A 19,226-nucleotide genomic window follows, 5' to 3' on the forward strand; every position below is an offset into this window, starting at 1 on the left:
CCGGCGTGGCCGAGAGAGATCTGGTTCCCGGACCTTCTGGACCTCTCAGCGTCCCCACCAGTCAAGTTGGCGACGGACGCATATCTTCTCTCCAGAGAGGGAGGCGCCATTCATCATCACGACCCGTAGTCGCTGAACTTGCAGGCCTGGCTCCTGCAGCACTAGAGTTTGGAGGGTACGATATCCCGGCTGACTGCAGAGAGGTTCTTGCAAAGGCCAGGGCGTCCTCAACTCTCAAGTGCTACGGATGTAAGTGGAAGAGGTTCTCTGTCTGGTGCCGTGCACAGAAGATCAACCCTCTACGGATTACGGCACCTCAATTGCTACCATACCTACTGTTGCTGGCCAAAGCTGGACTAGCTCACGCTTCCATCAAGCTACATCTGGCAGCGATCTCCCGATACACCAGAACTGCAGGACGGCCGTCCTTGTGGTCTCATCGACTGGTGAAGGAATTTATGAAGGGACTGTTCCGATCGTTCCTGCCGGTGAAGGCTCCAGCCCCGGCATGGGAGCTCAACGTGATGCTGACCAGGCTCATGTGGCCACCATTCGAGCCTTTGCACTCGGCTCCGTTGAAGTTCCTGACGTGGAAGACAGCGTTCCTTGTGGCCATCATCTCCGCACGGTGCGTGGCAGAGATTGAGGCCCTATCCTGCAAGCCTCCATACTTGACTTTTCACGATACGAGGGTGGTGCTGAGGACGCACCCGTCTTTCATGCCCAAGGTGCCATCGGACTTCCATCTTAACGAGCCCTTGGTGTTGCCAGTTTTCTTTCCGTCGCCTGCTGAGAGGACTTTGCACTCGCTGGATGTAGCTGGAGTGCTGAAGTTCTACGTGGACCGAACGAAGAGTTTTCGGAAGACATCACAGCTGTTTGTGAACTTTGGACCTGTGAACCAGATGGCTCTCCAGCTGCATCATGCACTCATCAGTTGGCCAACCGACCGTTGCCCGGCCATTGTAGAGCCCATTCGACCAGAGCAATCGCTGCTACTACGGCATTCTTGTCTGGTGTGCCCCTGCTGGACATCTGCAGGGCTGCTACGTGGAGGTCGACACACACCTTCACGAGATTCTACTGCGTCGACCGGGATTCCAGGGAGGAGTCCAGAGTCGGCCAAGCAGTGCTGTGCAACCTGTTCGCCTGAAGGTGGGCCTGGTGAGGAGGTAAGAGTTGCTTAATGTTGAGTTTATGTAATGCTTAATGTTGAGCCTTTTGCCACCTCCCGTGGTTGTGCATGTGTGTAATGCTGTGTATTCTTATATTCATGAGCATGTGAATCCATGCCAAACCCCATGCTGGAGAAGGAACAAGTTACTTACCTGTAACTGTTGTTCTCCAGCATGGGTCTGGCATGGATTCACATGCAAACCCTCCCTCCTTCCCCTCTGCGGCTCTTTACTTGGTCATACTGCCACTTTACGTGCTACCAAATCTGAGGATGGCTGCCCGGGAAGGGGCTTAGGGAGAGGGCAGTCATTGGCTGGGGGCAGTATGACCCAGAGACCAGTGATTGATTACTACTAAGAAAGACAGATCAGAAACGAAACTGATACTGATTTTTTCTTTACCGAGGATTCCCAGCCTGACGACGGGGAATATTCATGAGCATGTGAATCCATACCAGACCCATGCTGGAGAACAACAGTTACAGGTAAGTAACTTGTTCCTTAGGTAGGGTTGATATTAGAGAGGCAGTGAATGAAGAGGTAAAGATGAGATCAAGAGTGGAGCCAGATAGGTGAGTGGGAGGGGATGGGAGAGGAGTAAGAAGGTAAGAATCTAGAATGGATAGAAGAGGAGGGCCAGGAGGGTTGGAGGGAAGATGGAGATTAAAGTCCCCTAGTACTATTAAAGGGGTGGGACTAGGGGAGATAAGGCTGAGGAGATAATCAAAGTCATCAAAGAATGTTCCGAGGGGACCAGGAGGGCGGTAAATAATAAGAAAAGAAATGGCATGCGGGGAATTAAAAATGTTATACATGAATTCAAAAGAGGGGAGAACAGGAAGAATAGTGGGAGAAGAGATAAAGTTAGGATGAAAGAGAAGGCCTAAACCACCTGCACGACCTGAGGAACGAGGGACATGGGCAAAGGAAGATGAGGAAGAAGTGAGAGAAGCAGGAACAGAAGAGTTGGCGCGGGTGGTCCATGTTTCGGTGATACAGAGAAAATGGAGATTGAGGCGCAAGAATAAGTCCAGGACAGCAGTTGTTTTATTACAGATTGACCGGGTGTTCCAGAGGGCAATGTCAATGGAGTTGGGAGTGGAAGCAAATTGTGGATCGATAAGGTTGTGACGTCTGAAAGAGGTGTTAGGGAGCTGAGTTGGGTAGGGGTGAGGGGGGTGAAGGAGAGTTAAACGAGGAGATGGCCATGATGACAAAGCAAAGAGTGTGGATCGTGGGGAGGGCAGGGGTGAGAGGGGTTGGTAGGGGAAAGGGATGGGAGTGATGTGAAGTACAAAAGGTATTGAGCATAACGAGGAGTGTAGGAGACAGAGAAGAGGCAGTGGAAGATTCCCATCTTCCATGGGGACCAATATAAATAATGATTAATTCTTTGCTGTGTTTATATCAAATCTAAATCTATTTTGTATTTATCTGGACCTGTACATATGCAGCACCAATCAATATCCGACAATGTGCAATTTAGATCCAAATCCCAATTCCCTCTACCACATTGAAATGGTAACTTAGATGCAGAGGGTGTAACTGATTTATACAGAATAGATGCAGAGAAGGGCACAGTCTTTGAAAGAACAAAAATTGTAGCTGAAGCATGCATTGCAGCATTCAACGGTGAGAAAAGTACAACAAAAAGTTCCTCCAGAATATTATATCGATAAATTTCAGACGCTTTCAGCTTATACTTAAAGCGCAGAAACTCAAAATCAAGCATACTCTGACCATTGTAAACCTGCTCAATCTTCCAGATACCAGCTCTCTGCCACGAGATCCATGACAAGACAAGGTTATTTTGTTTCACAGCCTGGTTTTTCCATAAACTGGAGTCTGCACACAATAAGTATTTCTCTTCCCGCATCTCATTATGTTTACACCATTCCTTCACAACATGCCGCGTAGTACCAACAGGCCATCTTTTATCCATAAACAAAAAAACATCTGGTGGGACAGGAGAAATGGACTCCTCCTCTATTTTAATCCAACCTGCACAAGTACTGCGATTGGACCTCAACCAACGATGCAACGCATGTAACATAAATGCAGAGTGATACTGCTTTATGTCAGGAAAACCAAAGCCACCCAGTTTCACAGATTTATAAAGAACATCTTTCGGAAATTCTTGCTCTATTTCCTCACCCCCGCCCCAACACAAACATATTCAATGATTTATTAATGCTACCTAATAAATTATTCAAAAGTGGCAGGGGGAGCATGCTAAAAACATATAAAAATTTCAGAAGAAGGGAAATCTTAACTACATTAAATTTCCCCCACAAGGTTATTTTTAACTTCTCCAATCTACAGCAAAGACTGTCCACTTCTGCAACTTTCAAACAGACATTATGTGCAAGCAATGACTCCACATTCCTATTTATATGAATACCGAAATATTTAAGACCTGAATCAGCCCACATTTCCCGACCCACCTCCAACAATCCCCTATGACACGATGTTGAAATTGGATAAATCAAAGTCTTTGCTACATTGGCTTTATAATTGAAGAATTTGCCAAACTCATGCAGAGTTGCTAGAAGTTCCGGATTTGAACGCTCCGGGTTCGAGATCAGGACCAAAAGGTCATCTGCATACAAAAGTACCTTGGACACATACTCCCCAAACGAAATAACCATTATATTAGGATGATTCCTAAGCATAATGGCAAGAGGCTCAATGAATAAGTTAAACATTAGCGGAGATAAAGGACAACCTTGCCTAGTTCTATTTAAAATCTGAAAGCATTCCAAACGGCTACCATTAACAATTACTGCAGCTTTTGCATCCCCATATAAGGCTCCAAAAAATCTAAGAAAAACTTGCACACAATTTATCTTAAGCAAAACCTGACTCAAAAAAGCCCAACTCACTCTGTCAAAGGCCTTCTCAGCATCTTTACTTATTGCTGCATATGTATCCGCGGAATTTCTCTTTTGATAGATTACATCAAACAACTCTCGCAAATTATCACTACTATCCCTACCACTCACAAAACCAGTTTCCTGCAGTGTGATCCCAGGCAGATCTCCTGTGCAACAGTTCTGTCTCCTATCAATGTTGCTAGCACTTAGAAAAAGGCTTCAAACTGGTTATCTAGCATTGACTGTCGCTTTCTTTGTGGTGTGGATTTACTCATTCAAAATACCCTTCGTTTTTTTCTATCATGCAAAGGAATGTGACTGTGCACACTGGGAGGCAGAATGAAGTGCCATGTAATGTAACCGAGCTCAGAGGGTTAAGTGGCTGCTGCTGAATTGTGGGGTTGACATGCAGTCCTTAGGTTGGTATCCCTGTAGGATGGCCTCAGCCCTTCCTTTTACTGAGGACTGATATTGATAAAATGAGAAGCATTGATGGGTTAAAATCCTCTTAAGCAGCAACATTTTTTTAAATGTGTTGTGGATTGTCACTATATATTCAAGCAATAGAGATTGAACAAATGTCAACCAGTAGCTAGTCATTTATTGCAGTATGTTATTCTATTTAAGTGATGGACCATTTTGTTTCCTGTTCGAGGGGTTTGATCTGTTTCACTCGTCCACTGACAAAGAAGTCCACCCAGAATGCAAAGTCCTTGGTGATCTTAACCAAGCCGCGGCCTAAACCCTACCCGCAAATCAAGGGTAGGTCTGATTTCAAGCTGCACTCATTCTGCGGCTTCAAGGGGTTTCGCAACATTAGAAACCGCCAACCAGACAGGTTACCTATTGAGCATAGGAGGAAGTAGCAGATGACCTTGCAGGGCTATTTTAACTGCCCCTCCTCAACGCCTGCCTCCGGTGGCAAGAAACAATAATGTTTTGGTCAGAGACCATATTTCTCCTGGGGGGACCGGCTGGCTCTCTTTGTGAGCAACTTGAAGCGTTGTTTCACAAATCCTTGGATTCTTTCACTAGTCTCCACAGGGTTATCTTTATCTTCCTTTTCCCTCTCCTTCTCCTCAGGTGTTGTAGATAGGGTCATCTGCGAGAGATCCTACTTTTATTGGACATGCAGGTGGTGGAACCAGTCCTCCCTCCAGACAGGAGCTCCCGATATTATTCCAGGATTTTTGCAGTGCCCAAGAACAAACAGGTGGTCCTTGTGTGTTCACAAAGCTCAGGAACGCGTTGGCAGGGCTCCTTCGCTTAAAGGCCCACCACCTATACACTTATCTGGATGACTGGCTGTTGAGGGCCAGCTCTCCAGAGGGGGCCGTTCACTCCTGCCAGCGGCTAGCATATGTACTTCATCAATTGGGGTTTTCCCTCAATCAGCGCAAGTCGCAGCTAAACCCCTTCCAGGACCTTATGTTTCTCAGACTGAGGTGGAACACGGCTATTCAGAGCTTTTTCCCCACAGAGTACAAGCTACTATCCTCCACAGGGCGATTTGCCACTTCCTGGCCAACTCGACGACCTCTGCATGGTGGTGGTTCCAACACCTGCTTGGTCTCATGGATTTGTGCGTGCTCACGGTGCAGCATACCAGACTCAAGATGAGACGCCTCCAGCTCCACCTGTCATCCAACTGGGACCAGGAGATGGGGGCTGCAGTCAGACAGGCTGCCCATTCGCCAGGATCGTCTTCCAGATCTTCTAGTGGCTCCTCGACAGCAATGTGGCGGTGGGAGCCCCCTTCTCTTTGCCGGAGCAAAACCCGGTGGTGACTACGGACTCCTCCCTCCTGGGGTGGGGAGCGACTCTGGTTTAATACTCAATTTCATGGTTCATGGTCCAGGTCGGAGGCCCTCCTTCATATCAACCTTTTGGAGCTCAGAGCAGTGGGCCTGGCTCTTGGGGCATTCTTGCCAGTCATCAGGGGGAAGGTGGTTTCCGGTCAGGACCAACAACTCAACACAAATGTTCTACTTGAACAAGCGGGGGGGGGGGCGTGTCCCCCTTCCTCTGCATGGAAGCGTTGTCTATCTGGGAGTTGGCACTGTCGGAAGAGATCTGGATCTCAGTGGTCCATCTCCCGGCGGACAGCAATATGGAGGTGGACAAGCACAGCCGCTTGGGGTTCAACACTAACAAGTGGGAATTACACACCACCTTCTTGTTTCCTCTCTTCCAGATGTAGGGATTCCCGGATCTGGACTTCTTTGCATCGCTTCATACTCCAAATGCCCCGTTTGCCTCATGGCATGTCGGGCCAGGGGTCTCCGTGGTGCGTGTTGCAGATCTGCTGACACAGTTGCCCGTGCTATGCGTTTCCTCCTCCGTTGCTCCAGCAGACACTCCGCAGGTTTCGGACATCGGTGGGCTGCAGCCTCATCTTGATCATCCCCCACTCGCTGTTCTCTGAAAGTAATTGGGAGATCATACAGGAGGCCGTCCATGCACTCACAGTACAAGAGTAAGTGGACCAGGTTTTGCCACTGGGTGCGTGGGGAGGGTATTGACCCCTCTCTTGCTCCTTGGATGACTTATTGTCTTTTTCTGCTCACCTGGCTCAGCCCAGGTGGATACCTGCTGCACTTAATTGGCGGCCATCCGGGCGTACAGAAACCTTCTGGATCCCACTTTTTCAGCGGCCAACCCGCTGGTCAGGGCCCACCTCGAGGGCTTCTCCAAACGGTTCCCTCCAGTGCACAGGCCCCATCCGATCTGGGAGCTGAATGTGGTTCTCGCCACCCTTCAGCGAAGGCCCTTTGAACCAATGGCGTTGGTCGTCATCAGATGTGTTATGCTCAAAGCGGTCCTGCTGGTAGCGCTCACCTCTGTGCATAGCCAGAGAACTGCAGGTGGTTGAACCCTTCACCACTTTCCACAGCGACATGGTCATCTTGCACACTCAGGAAATCTGCTTGCCCTGTTCTTCACGAATCCTCTTTCAGGGGCAGAGATGGCCCTGCACTCCTTGGTTCTGAGGAGAGTGCTCCGGTTCTACCTCTCCCGGATGAGAGCTTTCTGGAAGTCGGAAGCACTGTTCGTCATCTGTTAGACGGTACAGGTCATTTCAGAAACTTATGTGGCCTTAGGAAAAACATTGCCGGCAGGAATCCATGCACACGCCATCAGTTCCAAAGCTACCACGGTCGCCTTTCAGATGCATGCTTCTTGGAAAGTCATTAGTAAGGCGTGGGCCACTCTGTTTCTTTCTGTAAACACTATTCACTGGATACCAGCTCCAGGCAGGATGCAGAGTTTGGTCAGGCGGTTCTGGGGAACCTTTTCGCTTCTTAAGTATGAGGAATGTGGTTACAGCTCCATCCAGTACTCTTGTGTTGGTGGAATTACCCACAAAGATGAAGGAAAGGGAGGGAACCCATGAGTAATGAGTTACTCACTGTAGTGACTAGAGTACTCCTAGTCCTTAGTCCCCTTTCCTCCATACGTCCCACCCACCTTCCCCCGCTGGTATGCCAGGGGCTAAAATTGTCGGTGTAGCCAGGTATTAAAGCATTTGATATGTCAAAAGAGGACTGAGGTGAGGCAGCACAAGGGCAGGGACTTGGGGGGTGTTCCTACACCTTGGACCGCACCCCCATGCACTATACTAAATTTAAAGGGGAGCTCACATTTTTCACTGCCAAAGGTTCAGTACCATCCCCATGTTCGGGGACACCCACAAGGATGGTGGAAAGGGGACTAAGGACTATGAATACTCTAGTCACTACGTTAGTAACATTAATTTATCCCTGGGTGGAGATCCATAGTAGCCCAAGGATCCAGGAAGAGCTGTTCCTTGGCTGTCTAGTTTTTTGCCTTATGAATTTCTAAAGTGTACCGACAGTAAAGAAACAAGACAGGCTATTTGTAGCTCTTTTGGAATACAACAGATGTTGAAATTGGTTCAATCTGTGTAATTTGAGCCACGCAATTCAAAATGATAAAATGGCGTTTTCTTGTGTGTTGCAATGCAAAAGTATATCAATTTATTTAAAAAAAAATCTAGTGTTTTTAGGCAGGTATGCACTGATCAAATGTGGGAATGCATGTTGAGTCATTAGGGTGTTGTTTTTTTCAAAATGTATATGATTTATATAATGTATATTAATTTTCTAAATCTATGTAGCATTGGAGTCTGACCAGGGAACGGAGGTAGTCTAATGGCCTATGTTTGAAAAGAAATGGCCTTATTGTGCTGTATAACAATCATCTCTTGGACAAACCTCTTTCCTGCCCACTCAATCAGTTAATCCAGTTATGCAAGCAATGTTCTGCCGGGACCAAATCATTATATTCTTGCTCTTAACTTTAACGCTGACTTCTTGAACTATTTTTGTTTGAGCTTGCAATTCAAAACGCAAGCTGAAAGACAAATTATCGCTAGCCATGGTATCCCTAATCAATTGACACATGTCCCCGTCGCACAAAGGTTTACAGGTGAAAATATAATGCAGCGCAAGCCAAATTGTACCTTGCTTTCAGGCACAAGACCCTGGGATATCCCCTTTAGTTAATCTATTCAATGTTATAAGGTCCCATCCGTTCAGTAGTCCTGTCAACAAAAGTCCCAGGATATTTGGAGTCTGCAGGTGTAATTGTGCTACGGGAGCCTCTAAGAACTGGGGCTGTTCATCCTGACAAATATGTTTGGCTAGATCTGGGCACCTAAAATGGCTAAAAATCATAAAACTGCCATTTGCATCCAAGGTTTCACTGTGTGCAGTCTATGCAAATGGTGTGTACCCTTGCTGGGGGACTGTGTAAGTTCATTAGTATCAAACTTTATTAGAAAATAAAGCAATCCAACTTAAACCTACAGCTAACATGTCCAGACTACACCCTGACACTTCAGAAACTACTACCGCTGAAGTGTTTTGATGGGCAAAAGACGACCTCCAGAATGGTGATCAATAAAAAGAGTCTCATTGAGCCACTCCTAATGAAGAGAAGACATCATGCTGACTTAAATATTGTAAACATGTTCTCATTACCATGCTAATGAAAATAGACTTGGCGTCAGGGTCTTGAATTGCAGTGCTGACTGAAGCACTGTAGATGCCCATGTCGTTGAATGGGCATTAGTATGGGATTGTTTAGCACTTTCAAATCTCAGTCACGACTCTATTGCATGCTGAATTGTAATGGGGCGATTTGCCCTGAGGTGGCGTGCCGACCTTGTAGGTAACGACCTGCGGCCCTAGTTAAGGGCCGAGCGCAGCGAGTGTCCCTTAACGAGGGCAGCAGTGCCATTACTGAAAGTGTTGGCCCGCCACTGAGGCACTTATTGCCATTCGCACCCATGTAGTTATCTGCACAGGTGCTAATGGTATGTATATTTAAAAAAAGTGCCTCTGGAAGTCAGTTTTCAATTTTGATTAATTTGGACGTCATCAACATTGAAAACGGGCTTCCTGGATGACAGCACTGTGGGGTGGCGTTTTTTTTTAATATAAATATAAAGTCTTGCCACCCGCGTAGGAAACTACATGTGCGCGAAGAGATGAGGTGGGAGGGTGAGCGGGAAGGGAAGGGAGCACTGGCTGCCCAGCAGCTCAAAACACGGGTTTGTACTATACAGGGCATGTTCCGAGCCTCCTGATTGGCTGCCACCCCCCATGCAGGGTGCTAATTACAATTCATTGTGTAGATTGAGATCTTTATGCAAGACCCCTGTGTTCAGGTTGCCAACTTAACCAAATATACCATCAATCTTTTAAATGTCATGACTTCACTTTGTTGAACAAAAATCCCTAGCAAAAACGAGATCATAACCAATGATTAGAAAATAATCTGCTTCTAAAAGAATGATTATAATAGTAGGATTTTTTTTAATTTACATTAACAAAAAAAGAAGCTTCATTGTCCACATTCAGTCAGGTCTTGATCATGTGCCATTGAAACTCTTAAGTTTGGGACCTCTTGAAAAATTCAGAAATTTGATTACGATTGAGCAGAAACACCCTAGACGCTTCTGAAATCCAGATGTAAAATGGGAGGGACATCAACATTTCAAGTTTACTTGGAGGAAACCCTATAAACTGGAATTTTAAATTGCAGTATCATATTGGGGTCAAAAAGTTAATGGTAAATGTTCTTTGTTTCACAAAAAAAGACGTTCAAAGTCTTCTACAAGACAACTTCATTATTGTTCATGAATGGCAGTTTGTTGACCTCCACCAGAGTATTCTCTTGATCAGCTCCATTTAAAATCTGGAGTGGGTTCTATGTTGTGTTTATAAGGCAGTTTCTCTATTGTTTACCATTGAGGCACGTTTCTGGTACTAAAGGCCACTAGAAACAACCTGATCCACCCTGAATACAGCTATCATTTGTATCACACTTGTGCTCTGCATTAGCCCTCCTCTTTACTTTAAAACCTTAATAGGTTTCTCACAGAGAGTTAAGTCAAGTTGTTTAGCTGCATTAGTAATCAAGGCAATATTAGATTTATTTTATTTATATAGCGCACAGAGCGTGCAGGCATGGAAGCGCTAGACAGGATGTACATACACAACAGAAGGAGTAGTCAAAGACCGCTCGGATCAATCTAAATCAAAGTAGGAATCAACAAAAAATGTGCTGTCTTCAAGCCCTTTTAAAGACAGGGAAGGGTGTGCACGCTCGTAGGTTGAGAGGAATTTCATTGCACAACCTCAGGACTGCGTGCAGAGGTTGCCCTCCTGACACACCGGAGCATTTGGAGCATTGTGTCACCTAAAGAGAGGTGTTATTTGAGTGCAGTGTCCTGTGACCAGGCAACCAGAGAAGATGTTTGGCCAGATATTCTGGGCCCAGGCCATAAAGGCATTGATGTATTATGCAGTGCATGCTGAACCAGGACATGGATATTCACCGGCAGCCAGTGCAGAGCCCTTCTGGCTGAGGAGACGAGATCTGCCCTGCACAACCCCATCACAATGTGCACAGCATTATTCTGGACAACCTGTAATCGGAAATGCTCACCATCGGTTATCCCCAGCAGAAGGCTAGCGCAATAGTCCAACTTGGCCCCTATAGTAGCGTGGGAAATCATGGCACAGTTGGTGTTGCTCAAAAAAGAGCTGAAGCTGGGCTAACATAAGAGGAAAAGGAAGCTAGTCTGCTCACATGGGCTTTCATTGACAAATTTTTATCAAGGGTGACTCCCAAAGTCTTAACCTTCGGTTGTGTTTTAATCGGACATGCTGCTATGTTGAACTGGCAGTATTCCTGATTAAGTTTCTGTAGTTTGGGAGCTGTGCTCACAACCATAAGTTCAGTCTTTGAGTCGTTCAGTGCTGGTCTATTCACCTTCATTTTTGCTTGTATCTCCCTTTAGATACAGTTGGGGGCATTGGAGTCATTGATATAATCACCAGACAAGGCATAAGGCACTGCGTATCAGCATAATTAGAGTAAATAATCTCTGCTGCATCCAGTTGTTTAAATAGTGGCAGCATAAAGAAATGTTGGTGATAGACGGGAACCCTGCGGCACGCTGCAGGAAACCAGGACCCCTTCTGCCAAAGAGTCCTGAAAGAAGACTCTTGCAGTGCGGTCCGATAGAAATTATTGAACCCATCTTGCTGCTGCAGCTGAGAAATGCGCTGTGCTACATAATCTGTCCACAAGAATGGAATGATCCACAAGATCAAATGCTGCGGACAAATCTAGTAGCACAAGTAGAGTTGAGATCCCTTTGTTAAAGATGTTAAACATATTGGTCTTAAGGTCAAGAAGAGTTGACTCAGTGCTGTAACTTCATTGGAAGCCCGATTGTTTTAGCCCCAGAACCTTATGTCTAAGCAGAAACTCCTCGATCTGTAGCTGTGCCACTTTGTCGAGTAGCTTCAGCAACTAAAGAAAGTTCGTAATAGGCCTGTAGTTTCCCGGCACATTCTTGTCCACAGTGGGGTTTTTTGAAGGTGGAGAAATACAGGCCTTTTTGATAGTGGGGACAATATTTTCTTTAATGGAGAGGTTTATGAATTTAGTGATGAGAGGGACAAGTTGGTTACCACATTATTTGACTATTGAGGCGTGACAGACATCCCCCTTACAATTTGTTGGTTTTAATTGACTGAGTACCTTACAGAAGTTGAATTTGATTGTACGATTTGTTTGTATATTCTCTATTTTGTTCATCATGTCCTGTTGAATAGATGTACACCAGCTAGAATCTTTTATCACCTGAGAAGGAACTGGTCAGGGATCTTCCAATTATTTGAGAATTTTCAACCGTTCCCCTGAACTGGACGCTGCTCCAGAGAATCTTCGATCATAATATTTTTGCATTCAGAATAGCCTTTTTATATGCTTTTTATCAAGATGGAGTAGATAATTGTATGGGTTTTTCCCCCACTGTTTCAGCGCCCAAGACTTAGATATTCGTAAGGAATGAATATCAGGTGAGAACCATTTTTTGTTTGCTCTGTCTTTAGACAGCTGAGTTTTGAAAGGAGCCAGATGATTGGGGGCTCTTTCAAGGGTATCAAAGTAAGCCTTCGCAAGCTCCTGGGCAGTATTAAGTGAGTCTAAGTTGTTAATTGTGGCAGCTATAAAATGAGCCATAGTGTCTGGGGTCAGTTTGCATAGGTTTCTAAAGGTCACCAAGATCTTCTGATTTATTTTTCTTGTAACTCGTAAAATACATACTCCAGTCGAGGAGGTAATGATCAGACCAGGGACAGGGGTTACACCCCAGGTTGTCAATGGAGAGATTCTGGGTGAGTACCGAGTCCAGGATTCTGCCCTTTACATGGGTGGTTGACCTAATATGTTGAGTGAAGCCTAGATCAAAGAATGTTTTATTTTCTAGTGTCGATTGGGAATCTGATGTCATCATAGCCCAGATTGAAATCGCTGAGAATTAGTGTTTTAGATATGGGTTTGAGGCTAGCTGCAATAAGGTCACTGAGATTAGTCAGAAAATCCGGCATGTTCTCAGGTGGCCTATAGAGGAGGAAGATGTTTACTGTTTCATTAGAATTAATTTGTAACTTGGCCCATAGTAGTTTGCAGTCTGCCAGGAAGATGCTATAAATGTTCCTAATGTGTAGCGAGTTATGGTATAATAGGGCTACCCCTCCACCAATTCCATTGTCACGATCTGTTCTTGGAATATTGAACTCTGTGCTGCAGCCTCTTGTAACCAGGATTCCTTAATGGCACAGAAGTCAATTTTATGCGTCTTAATGTAGTCAGCTACGTCCACTGAGTGTTTGATGAGGGATTGTGTTTTTAGGAGCATACATTTTAATGCCCCCACATGCCTCAAATCATTATCAATGGGATGTACTTGCAGGTCATTGCTATTATAAACAGTAGTCCCAGGAGTATGTGCTGTGTGATAAGATGCTTAGCAGCCTCTGCAGACTCCGGCAATGTGGACCGTGTGGGAGGCCGTAAGGGTTCAAACACAGGAGAGGTTACCTGCTCCATGGGAGTGAAACCCATATCAGCATTTATCCCAATTGGTCTGGATGCCGCTTTGTGCCCATAAAACCAGCGTACGCTGTACAGTCTGGCGCCGGACGCTGCAAACTGGCAAAAACCGGCCTCTACTTACGTGCCTCTAAGGGGTCTAAATTGTTGCTAGGCCACCAGGGAAATGTAGTTTAAAGGAACTACATGCTGAGATCAAGCGAATGGTAGATTTCTTTTCAAAATAACCTTTTCAATCGAGATGGAATGAGATAATGCTATGCAACTTCTAAAAGGTCACACGCTGAAGTGATAAAAATTGTGAATACAAATGGATAGTGCAGACAAAAGTTGTTCCACAACCACACAATGTAGCAGAAACAGTCAGACAGAGACTCACAAGAATCTAATACAACAATGATGCGCACAGGCTTCAAATAGGTGAAAACTGGCCTCTGCTTACGCACTGACATGCCGCTAAAGGATCTAAATTGCGGCTAGGCCACCAGGGAAATGTAGTTTAAAGGAACTACATGCTGAGAACAGCCAATGGTAGATTTGTCAAAATAAACTCGATGCTCAACTAACAATGGTCTCGTTTTTTAGTATGACTGTGTCCTAAAACTCTTTGTATACTGCTTTGAGTCTGCCACGTTGGTACAAGCATAAGTTATATTCTGAGTTCCGTCACTAGAGGACAGTCTGTTAATTATTGCAGACCATCTACAAGGGGCCCTTACAGATGCCTGACCATTTTGAATAATTCCACATCCAACCAGTAAGTTAAACAACTTTGGTGTGGCACTGAAACGATTAATGGCAGCGTTTTCCATATTGGACATATTTGATAATGCTTATCCAGGCACTAAAAGAGCCTTACCTGCTCAAATGCAATGGCTGGCATTGTTGAACATTGCAATTTCCATATTTGTACAGATATTTGTGGTCTTGGCTCCATGTGTGAGGCAACTTCTTTAAATATTTCATAATAAAATGTCAACAGTGATCGAAGAAAAGTGTGTAAAGAGCCAGGAGAAGGCCACGCTGGTGATTAAAGGATTCAAAGGAGAATTTAACAGTGAACTGTTTCAGGGTTCTTAATGGGTGCTGAATCTGAAACTAGACAGATAATATGAAGAGGCACAATAGGTTTGTTGATCTCAGGTTTACCAAAATCATATCCAAAGGTTTCTCAATAATTGGTTGGAGTCTTGGTACATTCTAACCTGTTTCCAGGTTAGGTAAGTGTTGTAAAAAGGAATCCAAAATCTGATAGGTTCATTTATTCAAATTAACCACTCCCGGGGACAGAGCCCTGATCAGAATGAGCAGGCAGACCCTTGGTAAACCCTTTTGTCTTTCAATGCAGGAGGGATTTTAAGGTTTTGAAAATAATTAGTTATTTCAGATGTTGGCCCGTTCACTTCCCTCTTAAATTGTTATTGGTTATTCCCTTGTCTTGTTGAATAACATGTCGGATTTGCCCCGATCTCTGAAGCTGAATTAGGTTGCAGCTACAGCATAATCAGTCCTTTGGTTGGGGTCCAGCCTTGCCAGATTTACATCAGACGTTATAAACCTCCAATTAAACGTCCATACTTTACAAGGAGGGGAGGCTGAAGGCACGGGCAGCAAGAAGTTTCAAAAGAAAAACCGAAAACCTACCTCTGCCTCCTTAACTTCTCCTGTAGTCTGCTAGCCTACACATACCACAGGACTCCCAGTTTGTTGGAGTGAAACCTACATCTGCAAAGGTACTTCCAAAAGAGACCAGGCAGGCGGACTAAGCTGCAGGAACTGCAACACTTTACTAATGCTTTATTGGATATTGTGTGTGTTTGTGTAAGGTTCACTGCTGTCAAATGTTCCATAGTACATCAAACTGACAAGTTCAAATAAAGCCAAACATGTCATTAAACGTTTAAACTTTGAGAGAGATCTGTCTTGTCTTCTGGTAACAGAAGTGAAAAAGCGGGCTTTTCTCAACGAAAAGTTGCATGCAATTGGTGTCTACTTGTGCTTTCACTTTGAGGACAAACCAATTTGAAAGGGTCACTTTGTGGTGGCGTCTGACGTCAGATTCTTCTTCTTTTTCTGTGTACTTCATACTACTCAAGACACCTTTTGACATATTTATAATCTAAACCTCAGGGACAAATTGATTGACGCCAGCATGTCACTAAAAGCAATCTTTTATTTCCCCTATTGTGATTGAATTAGAAAGCTGTTGGTTTAATTGTACCTAACGTTTGTTTCTTCTCATTTCCTAGGATCCACAGACCTCTAGAACTCTGACGCTTATTTCCAAAACGATACAAACGCTGGGAAGTTTATCAAAGTCCAAATCTGTGAGTGTCTTTTGCATTTCTTTTCTTTTGCTATAAAGTGAACATTTTAACAGAGAAAGTACTTAAGATTGTTTGTTTTATTATTGAGTAAACCCAGAGGTCTGTACCGTTGTTATGCTTCTGAACTGAGGCTGTAATAATGAAGATTGCGACTCCACACTGAGCCAAGTGCATATGAAAGCAAGTGTGACCGTTTTTCTACTTAACAGGTGAGAAGCAGGGTTAAGTTCACAAGATGGAACAGCTGCCAGATACATCGGTCCTCAAGATCGCCCTTTATGGTAACAGTCTTTAGAGCAAAATACATTCACTCCAATCCTGCAACATTCCAAGTTCTGTGCATCAGTAACACACTCGACACATGCATTATTTTACACAGCCAGCCTTCTTGGCGCCAACATGTAGAAAATTGCATCACACGTTCATGCTCACAGCCGCAAACATGAAAGTCAGACGTGGAAATTGACAAACCAGACACTCTTGCAGGTCAGGGTGTGACCTGCAAGAAACAAGCCACAACAGCATATGTGGGCACTAGCAAGGAGAGATAGCCACATTATCTAAATGTACCAGTGGCCACTGTTTGGCCAAGGACATGGAATTCCACATGTCGTAATTATTAGTAATGCGCCAAAATTTCCTGCCACACTTAAGGCAACCTGGGAAATTAAATGGGCGCATCCATCCATTATCATGCAACCTACAAACACAACTAACACTACATACTGCCAGTCTACACACAAATCAAACCATCCTTAACCTAGAGTACAGAAGCAATCACTGTTCACCACTTAGGAGCAAACATCAGGCAAACTAACCATGACAATCCTGCTGCACTGCACAACATTGCAAGAGCCCCCAAACTGCACTGGAACACCACAGGTCTGAGAGAGCACCAGACGCATGCTGCCTTTTAGGTCTAACCACAACCAACAGGGTAATCTTTGGCACCTGCCTGAACAAAGTCATGACGAACCATGTAGCCAATTGCACATTTTACCTTAAGCTGTGAGTCGGGAACCTCATGCACTGACTATTGTATCCCACAAGCATAAGCACAACCAACCGGGAGAACTGTGGCAGAGGTATACAACAATGCTTGACGGAAAGCAATGTGTATGAGTTTTCTATACTCCACAAGGTAAAGTCAAGTACACTGTAGACTACATTACAAAACAAAAGGTAGCGCCAGTGTATTAAACCTACACAAGGGGAAACTCCTAATAGACATGTAATCTCATATGCTTAAAAACACTCTAAATGCGTGCCATTCCACAACACTAGAGAATTACTGAGGCATTACCGTGACACACCAGAGATAAATACACTTGCATCTGCATCAAGCCACATTGAATGTTGGGACAGATTCACAACTCCACAGAAAACAAGGCTGAGTTTGCCTATTGACATGCAGTGTGAAAAGGGAAACTTTGAAACACACATGGAACAGGAATACCAGTAAGAGGATACACTGAGCATCTAAGATATTCTCCAAATCATGGGTTCACCCACGTACCACAGCATAACAAGGAAATTACTCCTGTAGTTGGGCCAGCGTGGTTACCAAGAGACTTGCAATGCACAACCGAAATCGGAGTGTGTTGAGAAATATGCCGATATACCATTTTTGTATAACTAACAGGACAGTCCTCTCCACAAGGTCATCTCATCTACTGTACAGAATAGTTCTCAGTTCATCAAATACGTACTCTGGTCTCTGTCTGGACAACACCCAAGACCATGCCCCTGTTAGATCCTTCCAACTACACTAATGCTCTCGTAGCATAGAGTGAGTCTGAGCAATAGGTCCATTGTCTGTGAGACCAAAGTACTGCGACATCATTGTCGTTTGCATAGAAAAGTCCTATTGCTAGTGACCAGGATGACGATGCAAGTACCAGCACGAGGAGGATTCCCAAAATACTTTTCAGCAAGTGTTTCACTCAAACTTAAGACCTATTTTTCATGTCTGGTTCCTCTAGAATTGCGTTCCACAGTCCCACAGATGTGTTTCAGCAATCGTTCCCAAAGGCTCTGTAGTCCTTTTCCTTGTTGGTGACTCCTTTGCATGCATGACACAGCTCTTAGTTATGCTGAAAAATGGCCAGTGTTTATTTGGTGACGTTACCAGCTTAAGTCATAGAACCAGTGCAACAGCCCGGCTTACCCGAGCAAATGTTGTCTAAAGCCATACTTGCCACAGAGCGCTGGTCCCAACAGACCTGTTCAAGTGGCAACACAGACTAAAGAATAAAGAGCAAAGACACCCATTGTCACAGGGCTCTCCTCAGCAGTAGGTCCAATAAGCGCACTTTTTACCTGTGATGAACCAGAAGTAGGACTCAGACTCTGGGACATCATATTCAAGGGGTTTTATTATGTTCTTTTGGTCAGCTTCAAAGAAAATAGCAAACTTAAGTAATGGATATTAACTTGAAGTGCTAAATTCCCTATTCTAAAACTCAAAGGTTTAAGGAAAAGATAAGTTCCAAATCCTATACTAGCCTACCACATTTATAGCAAACATAACACACATAAATCTAAAGGGTTTAACTAAAAAGATGTTTGACTGCTGCTTCTGTTCCAGGTTTTCTCCCCTCGATATAAAGTTCTTCAGATGCCACTGAAATGGCTAAATGTTCCAAATAAAATCTTACTTCAGTTATTTCAGTCTCTTTCTCCTGACACCACAGGTGCCATTTTCACTTGTTTACCCCATTCTGGAGTGTTTGTCTCCCCCCCTTCCCTCCAGGGCTTCACACACTCTTTCACTACACTTGGGGAATTTCTCTTGTTTCTCTCTTCCATCCCTGTTCCAGGGTGTCGTCACTCTCCTCCCACCCTCCTCTTCTGGGGTCTCCTGATCCGTGTTCCCCTCTTGGGATATCTTCACTCTTTACATTCTTGACTTGCGTCTTCTTCTCTTGGGGTATCTTCATGCTGAGCAAGGGGTTGAGTCTCTTACATGACTCTTTCAAACTGGGCTCACCCCTTCTCCCCTCCAGGACTAGTCGGGCTGCCCACTGTCCCTTCTTCACGGGGGAACTTTAGGTTGCCTAGCCCCTTCCACAGTGCCTTTCTTCCGGCTCCTCTGAACTCCTGTATCAGAGGGGTGCAGGCCTCCTCTCCCCCTCTGTGTTCAGCTGGGCTTTCAAATTCCCCTCTTCAACACAGGAGGGCAGCTACCAGGCACAAGGCAGCATTCCTTCCCCTGCTTCAGGCTTCTTCTCCACTGTTTTCCCCAAACCAGTGAGACAGGGAACCAGTCCCCAGCTGAGACAACTTGCAACTGAACTGACTCTCCTTTTATCCAGTCCTTTCTCCCCTTAGCAGACTGACTGTCTGAACTGTCCCGCTTCAACATTGGTGGAAGTAGTACTTACATCATATCCCCCCAGGGTAGTTCATCATCACCT

General features: G+C 44.9%; 1 protein-coding gene across 2 annotated transcripts in view; it reads left to right on the forward strand.

Annotated features, from left to right (window-relative positions):
• The window catches only part of RASA3 (RAS p21 protein activator 3), a 1,503,746-nt gene that overhangs the window by 1,356,001 nt on the left and 128,519 nt on the right, over positions 1-19,226 (forward strand). For both annotated transcript variants that reach the window (XM_069637121.1, XM_069637122.1), the window contains exon 16: positions 15,733-15,810. In XM_069637121.1, coding sequence (XP_069493222.1) covers positions 15,733-15,810 — 78 coding nt within the window. The remainder of the gene's footprint in view (positions 1-15,732; positions 15,811-19,226) is intronic.

The sequence above is a fragment of the Ambystoma mexicanum genome, chromosome 7p (genome assembly GCF_040938575.1).
Source record: "Ambystoma mexicanum isolate Mex_15411 chromosome 7p, UKY_AmexF1_1, whole genome shotgun sequence".
NCBI classification, from domain to species: Eukaryota; Metazoa; Chordata; class Amphibia; order Caudata; family Ambystomatidae; genus Ambystoma; species Ambystoma mexicanum.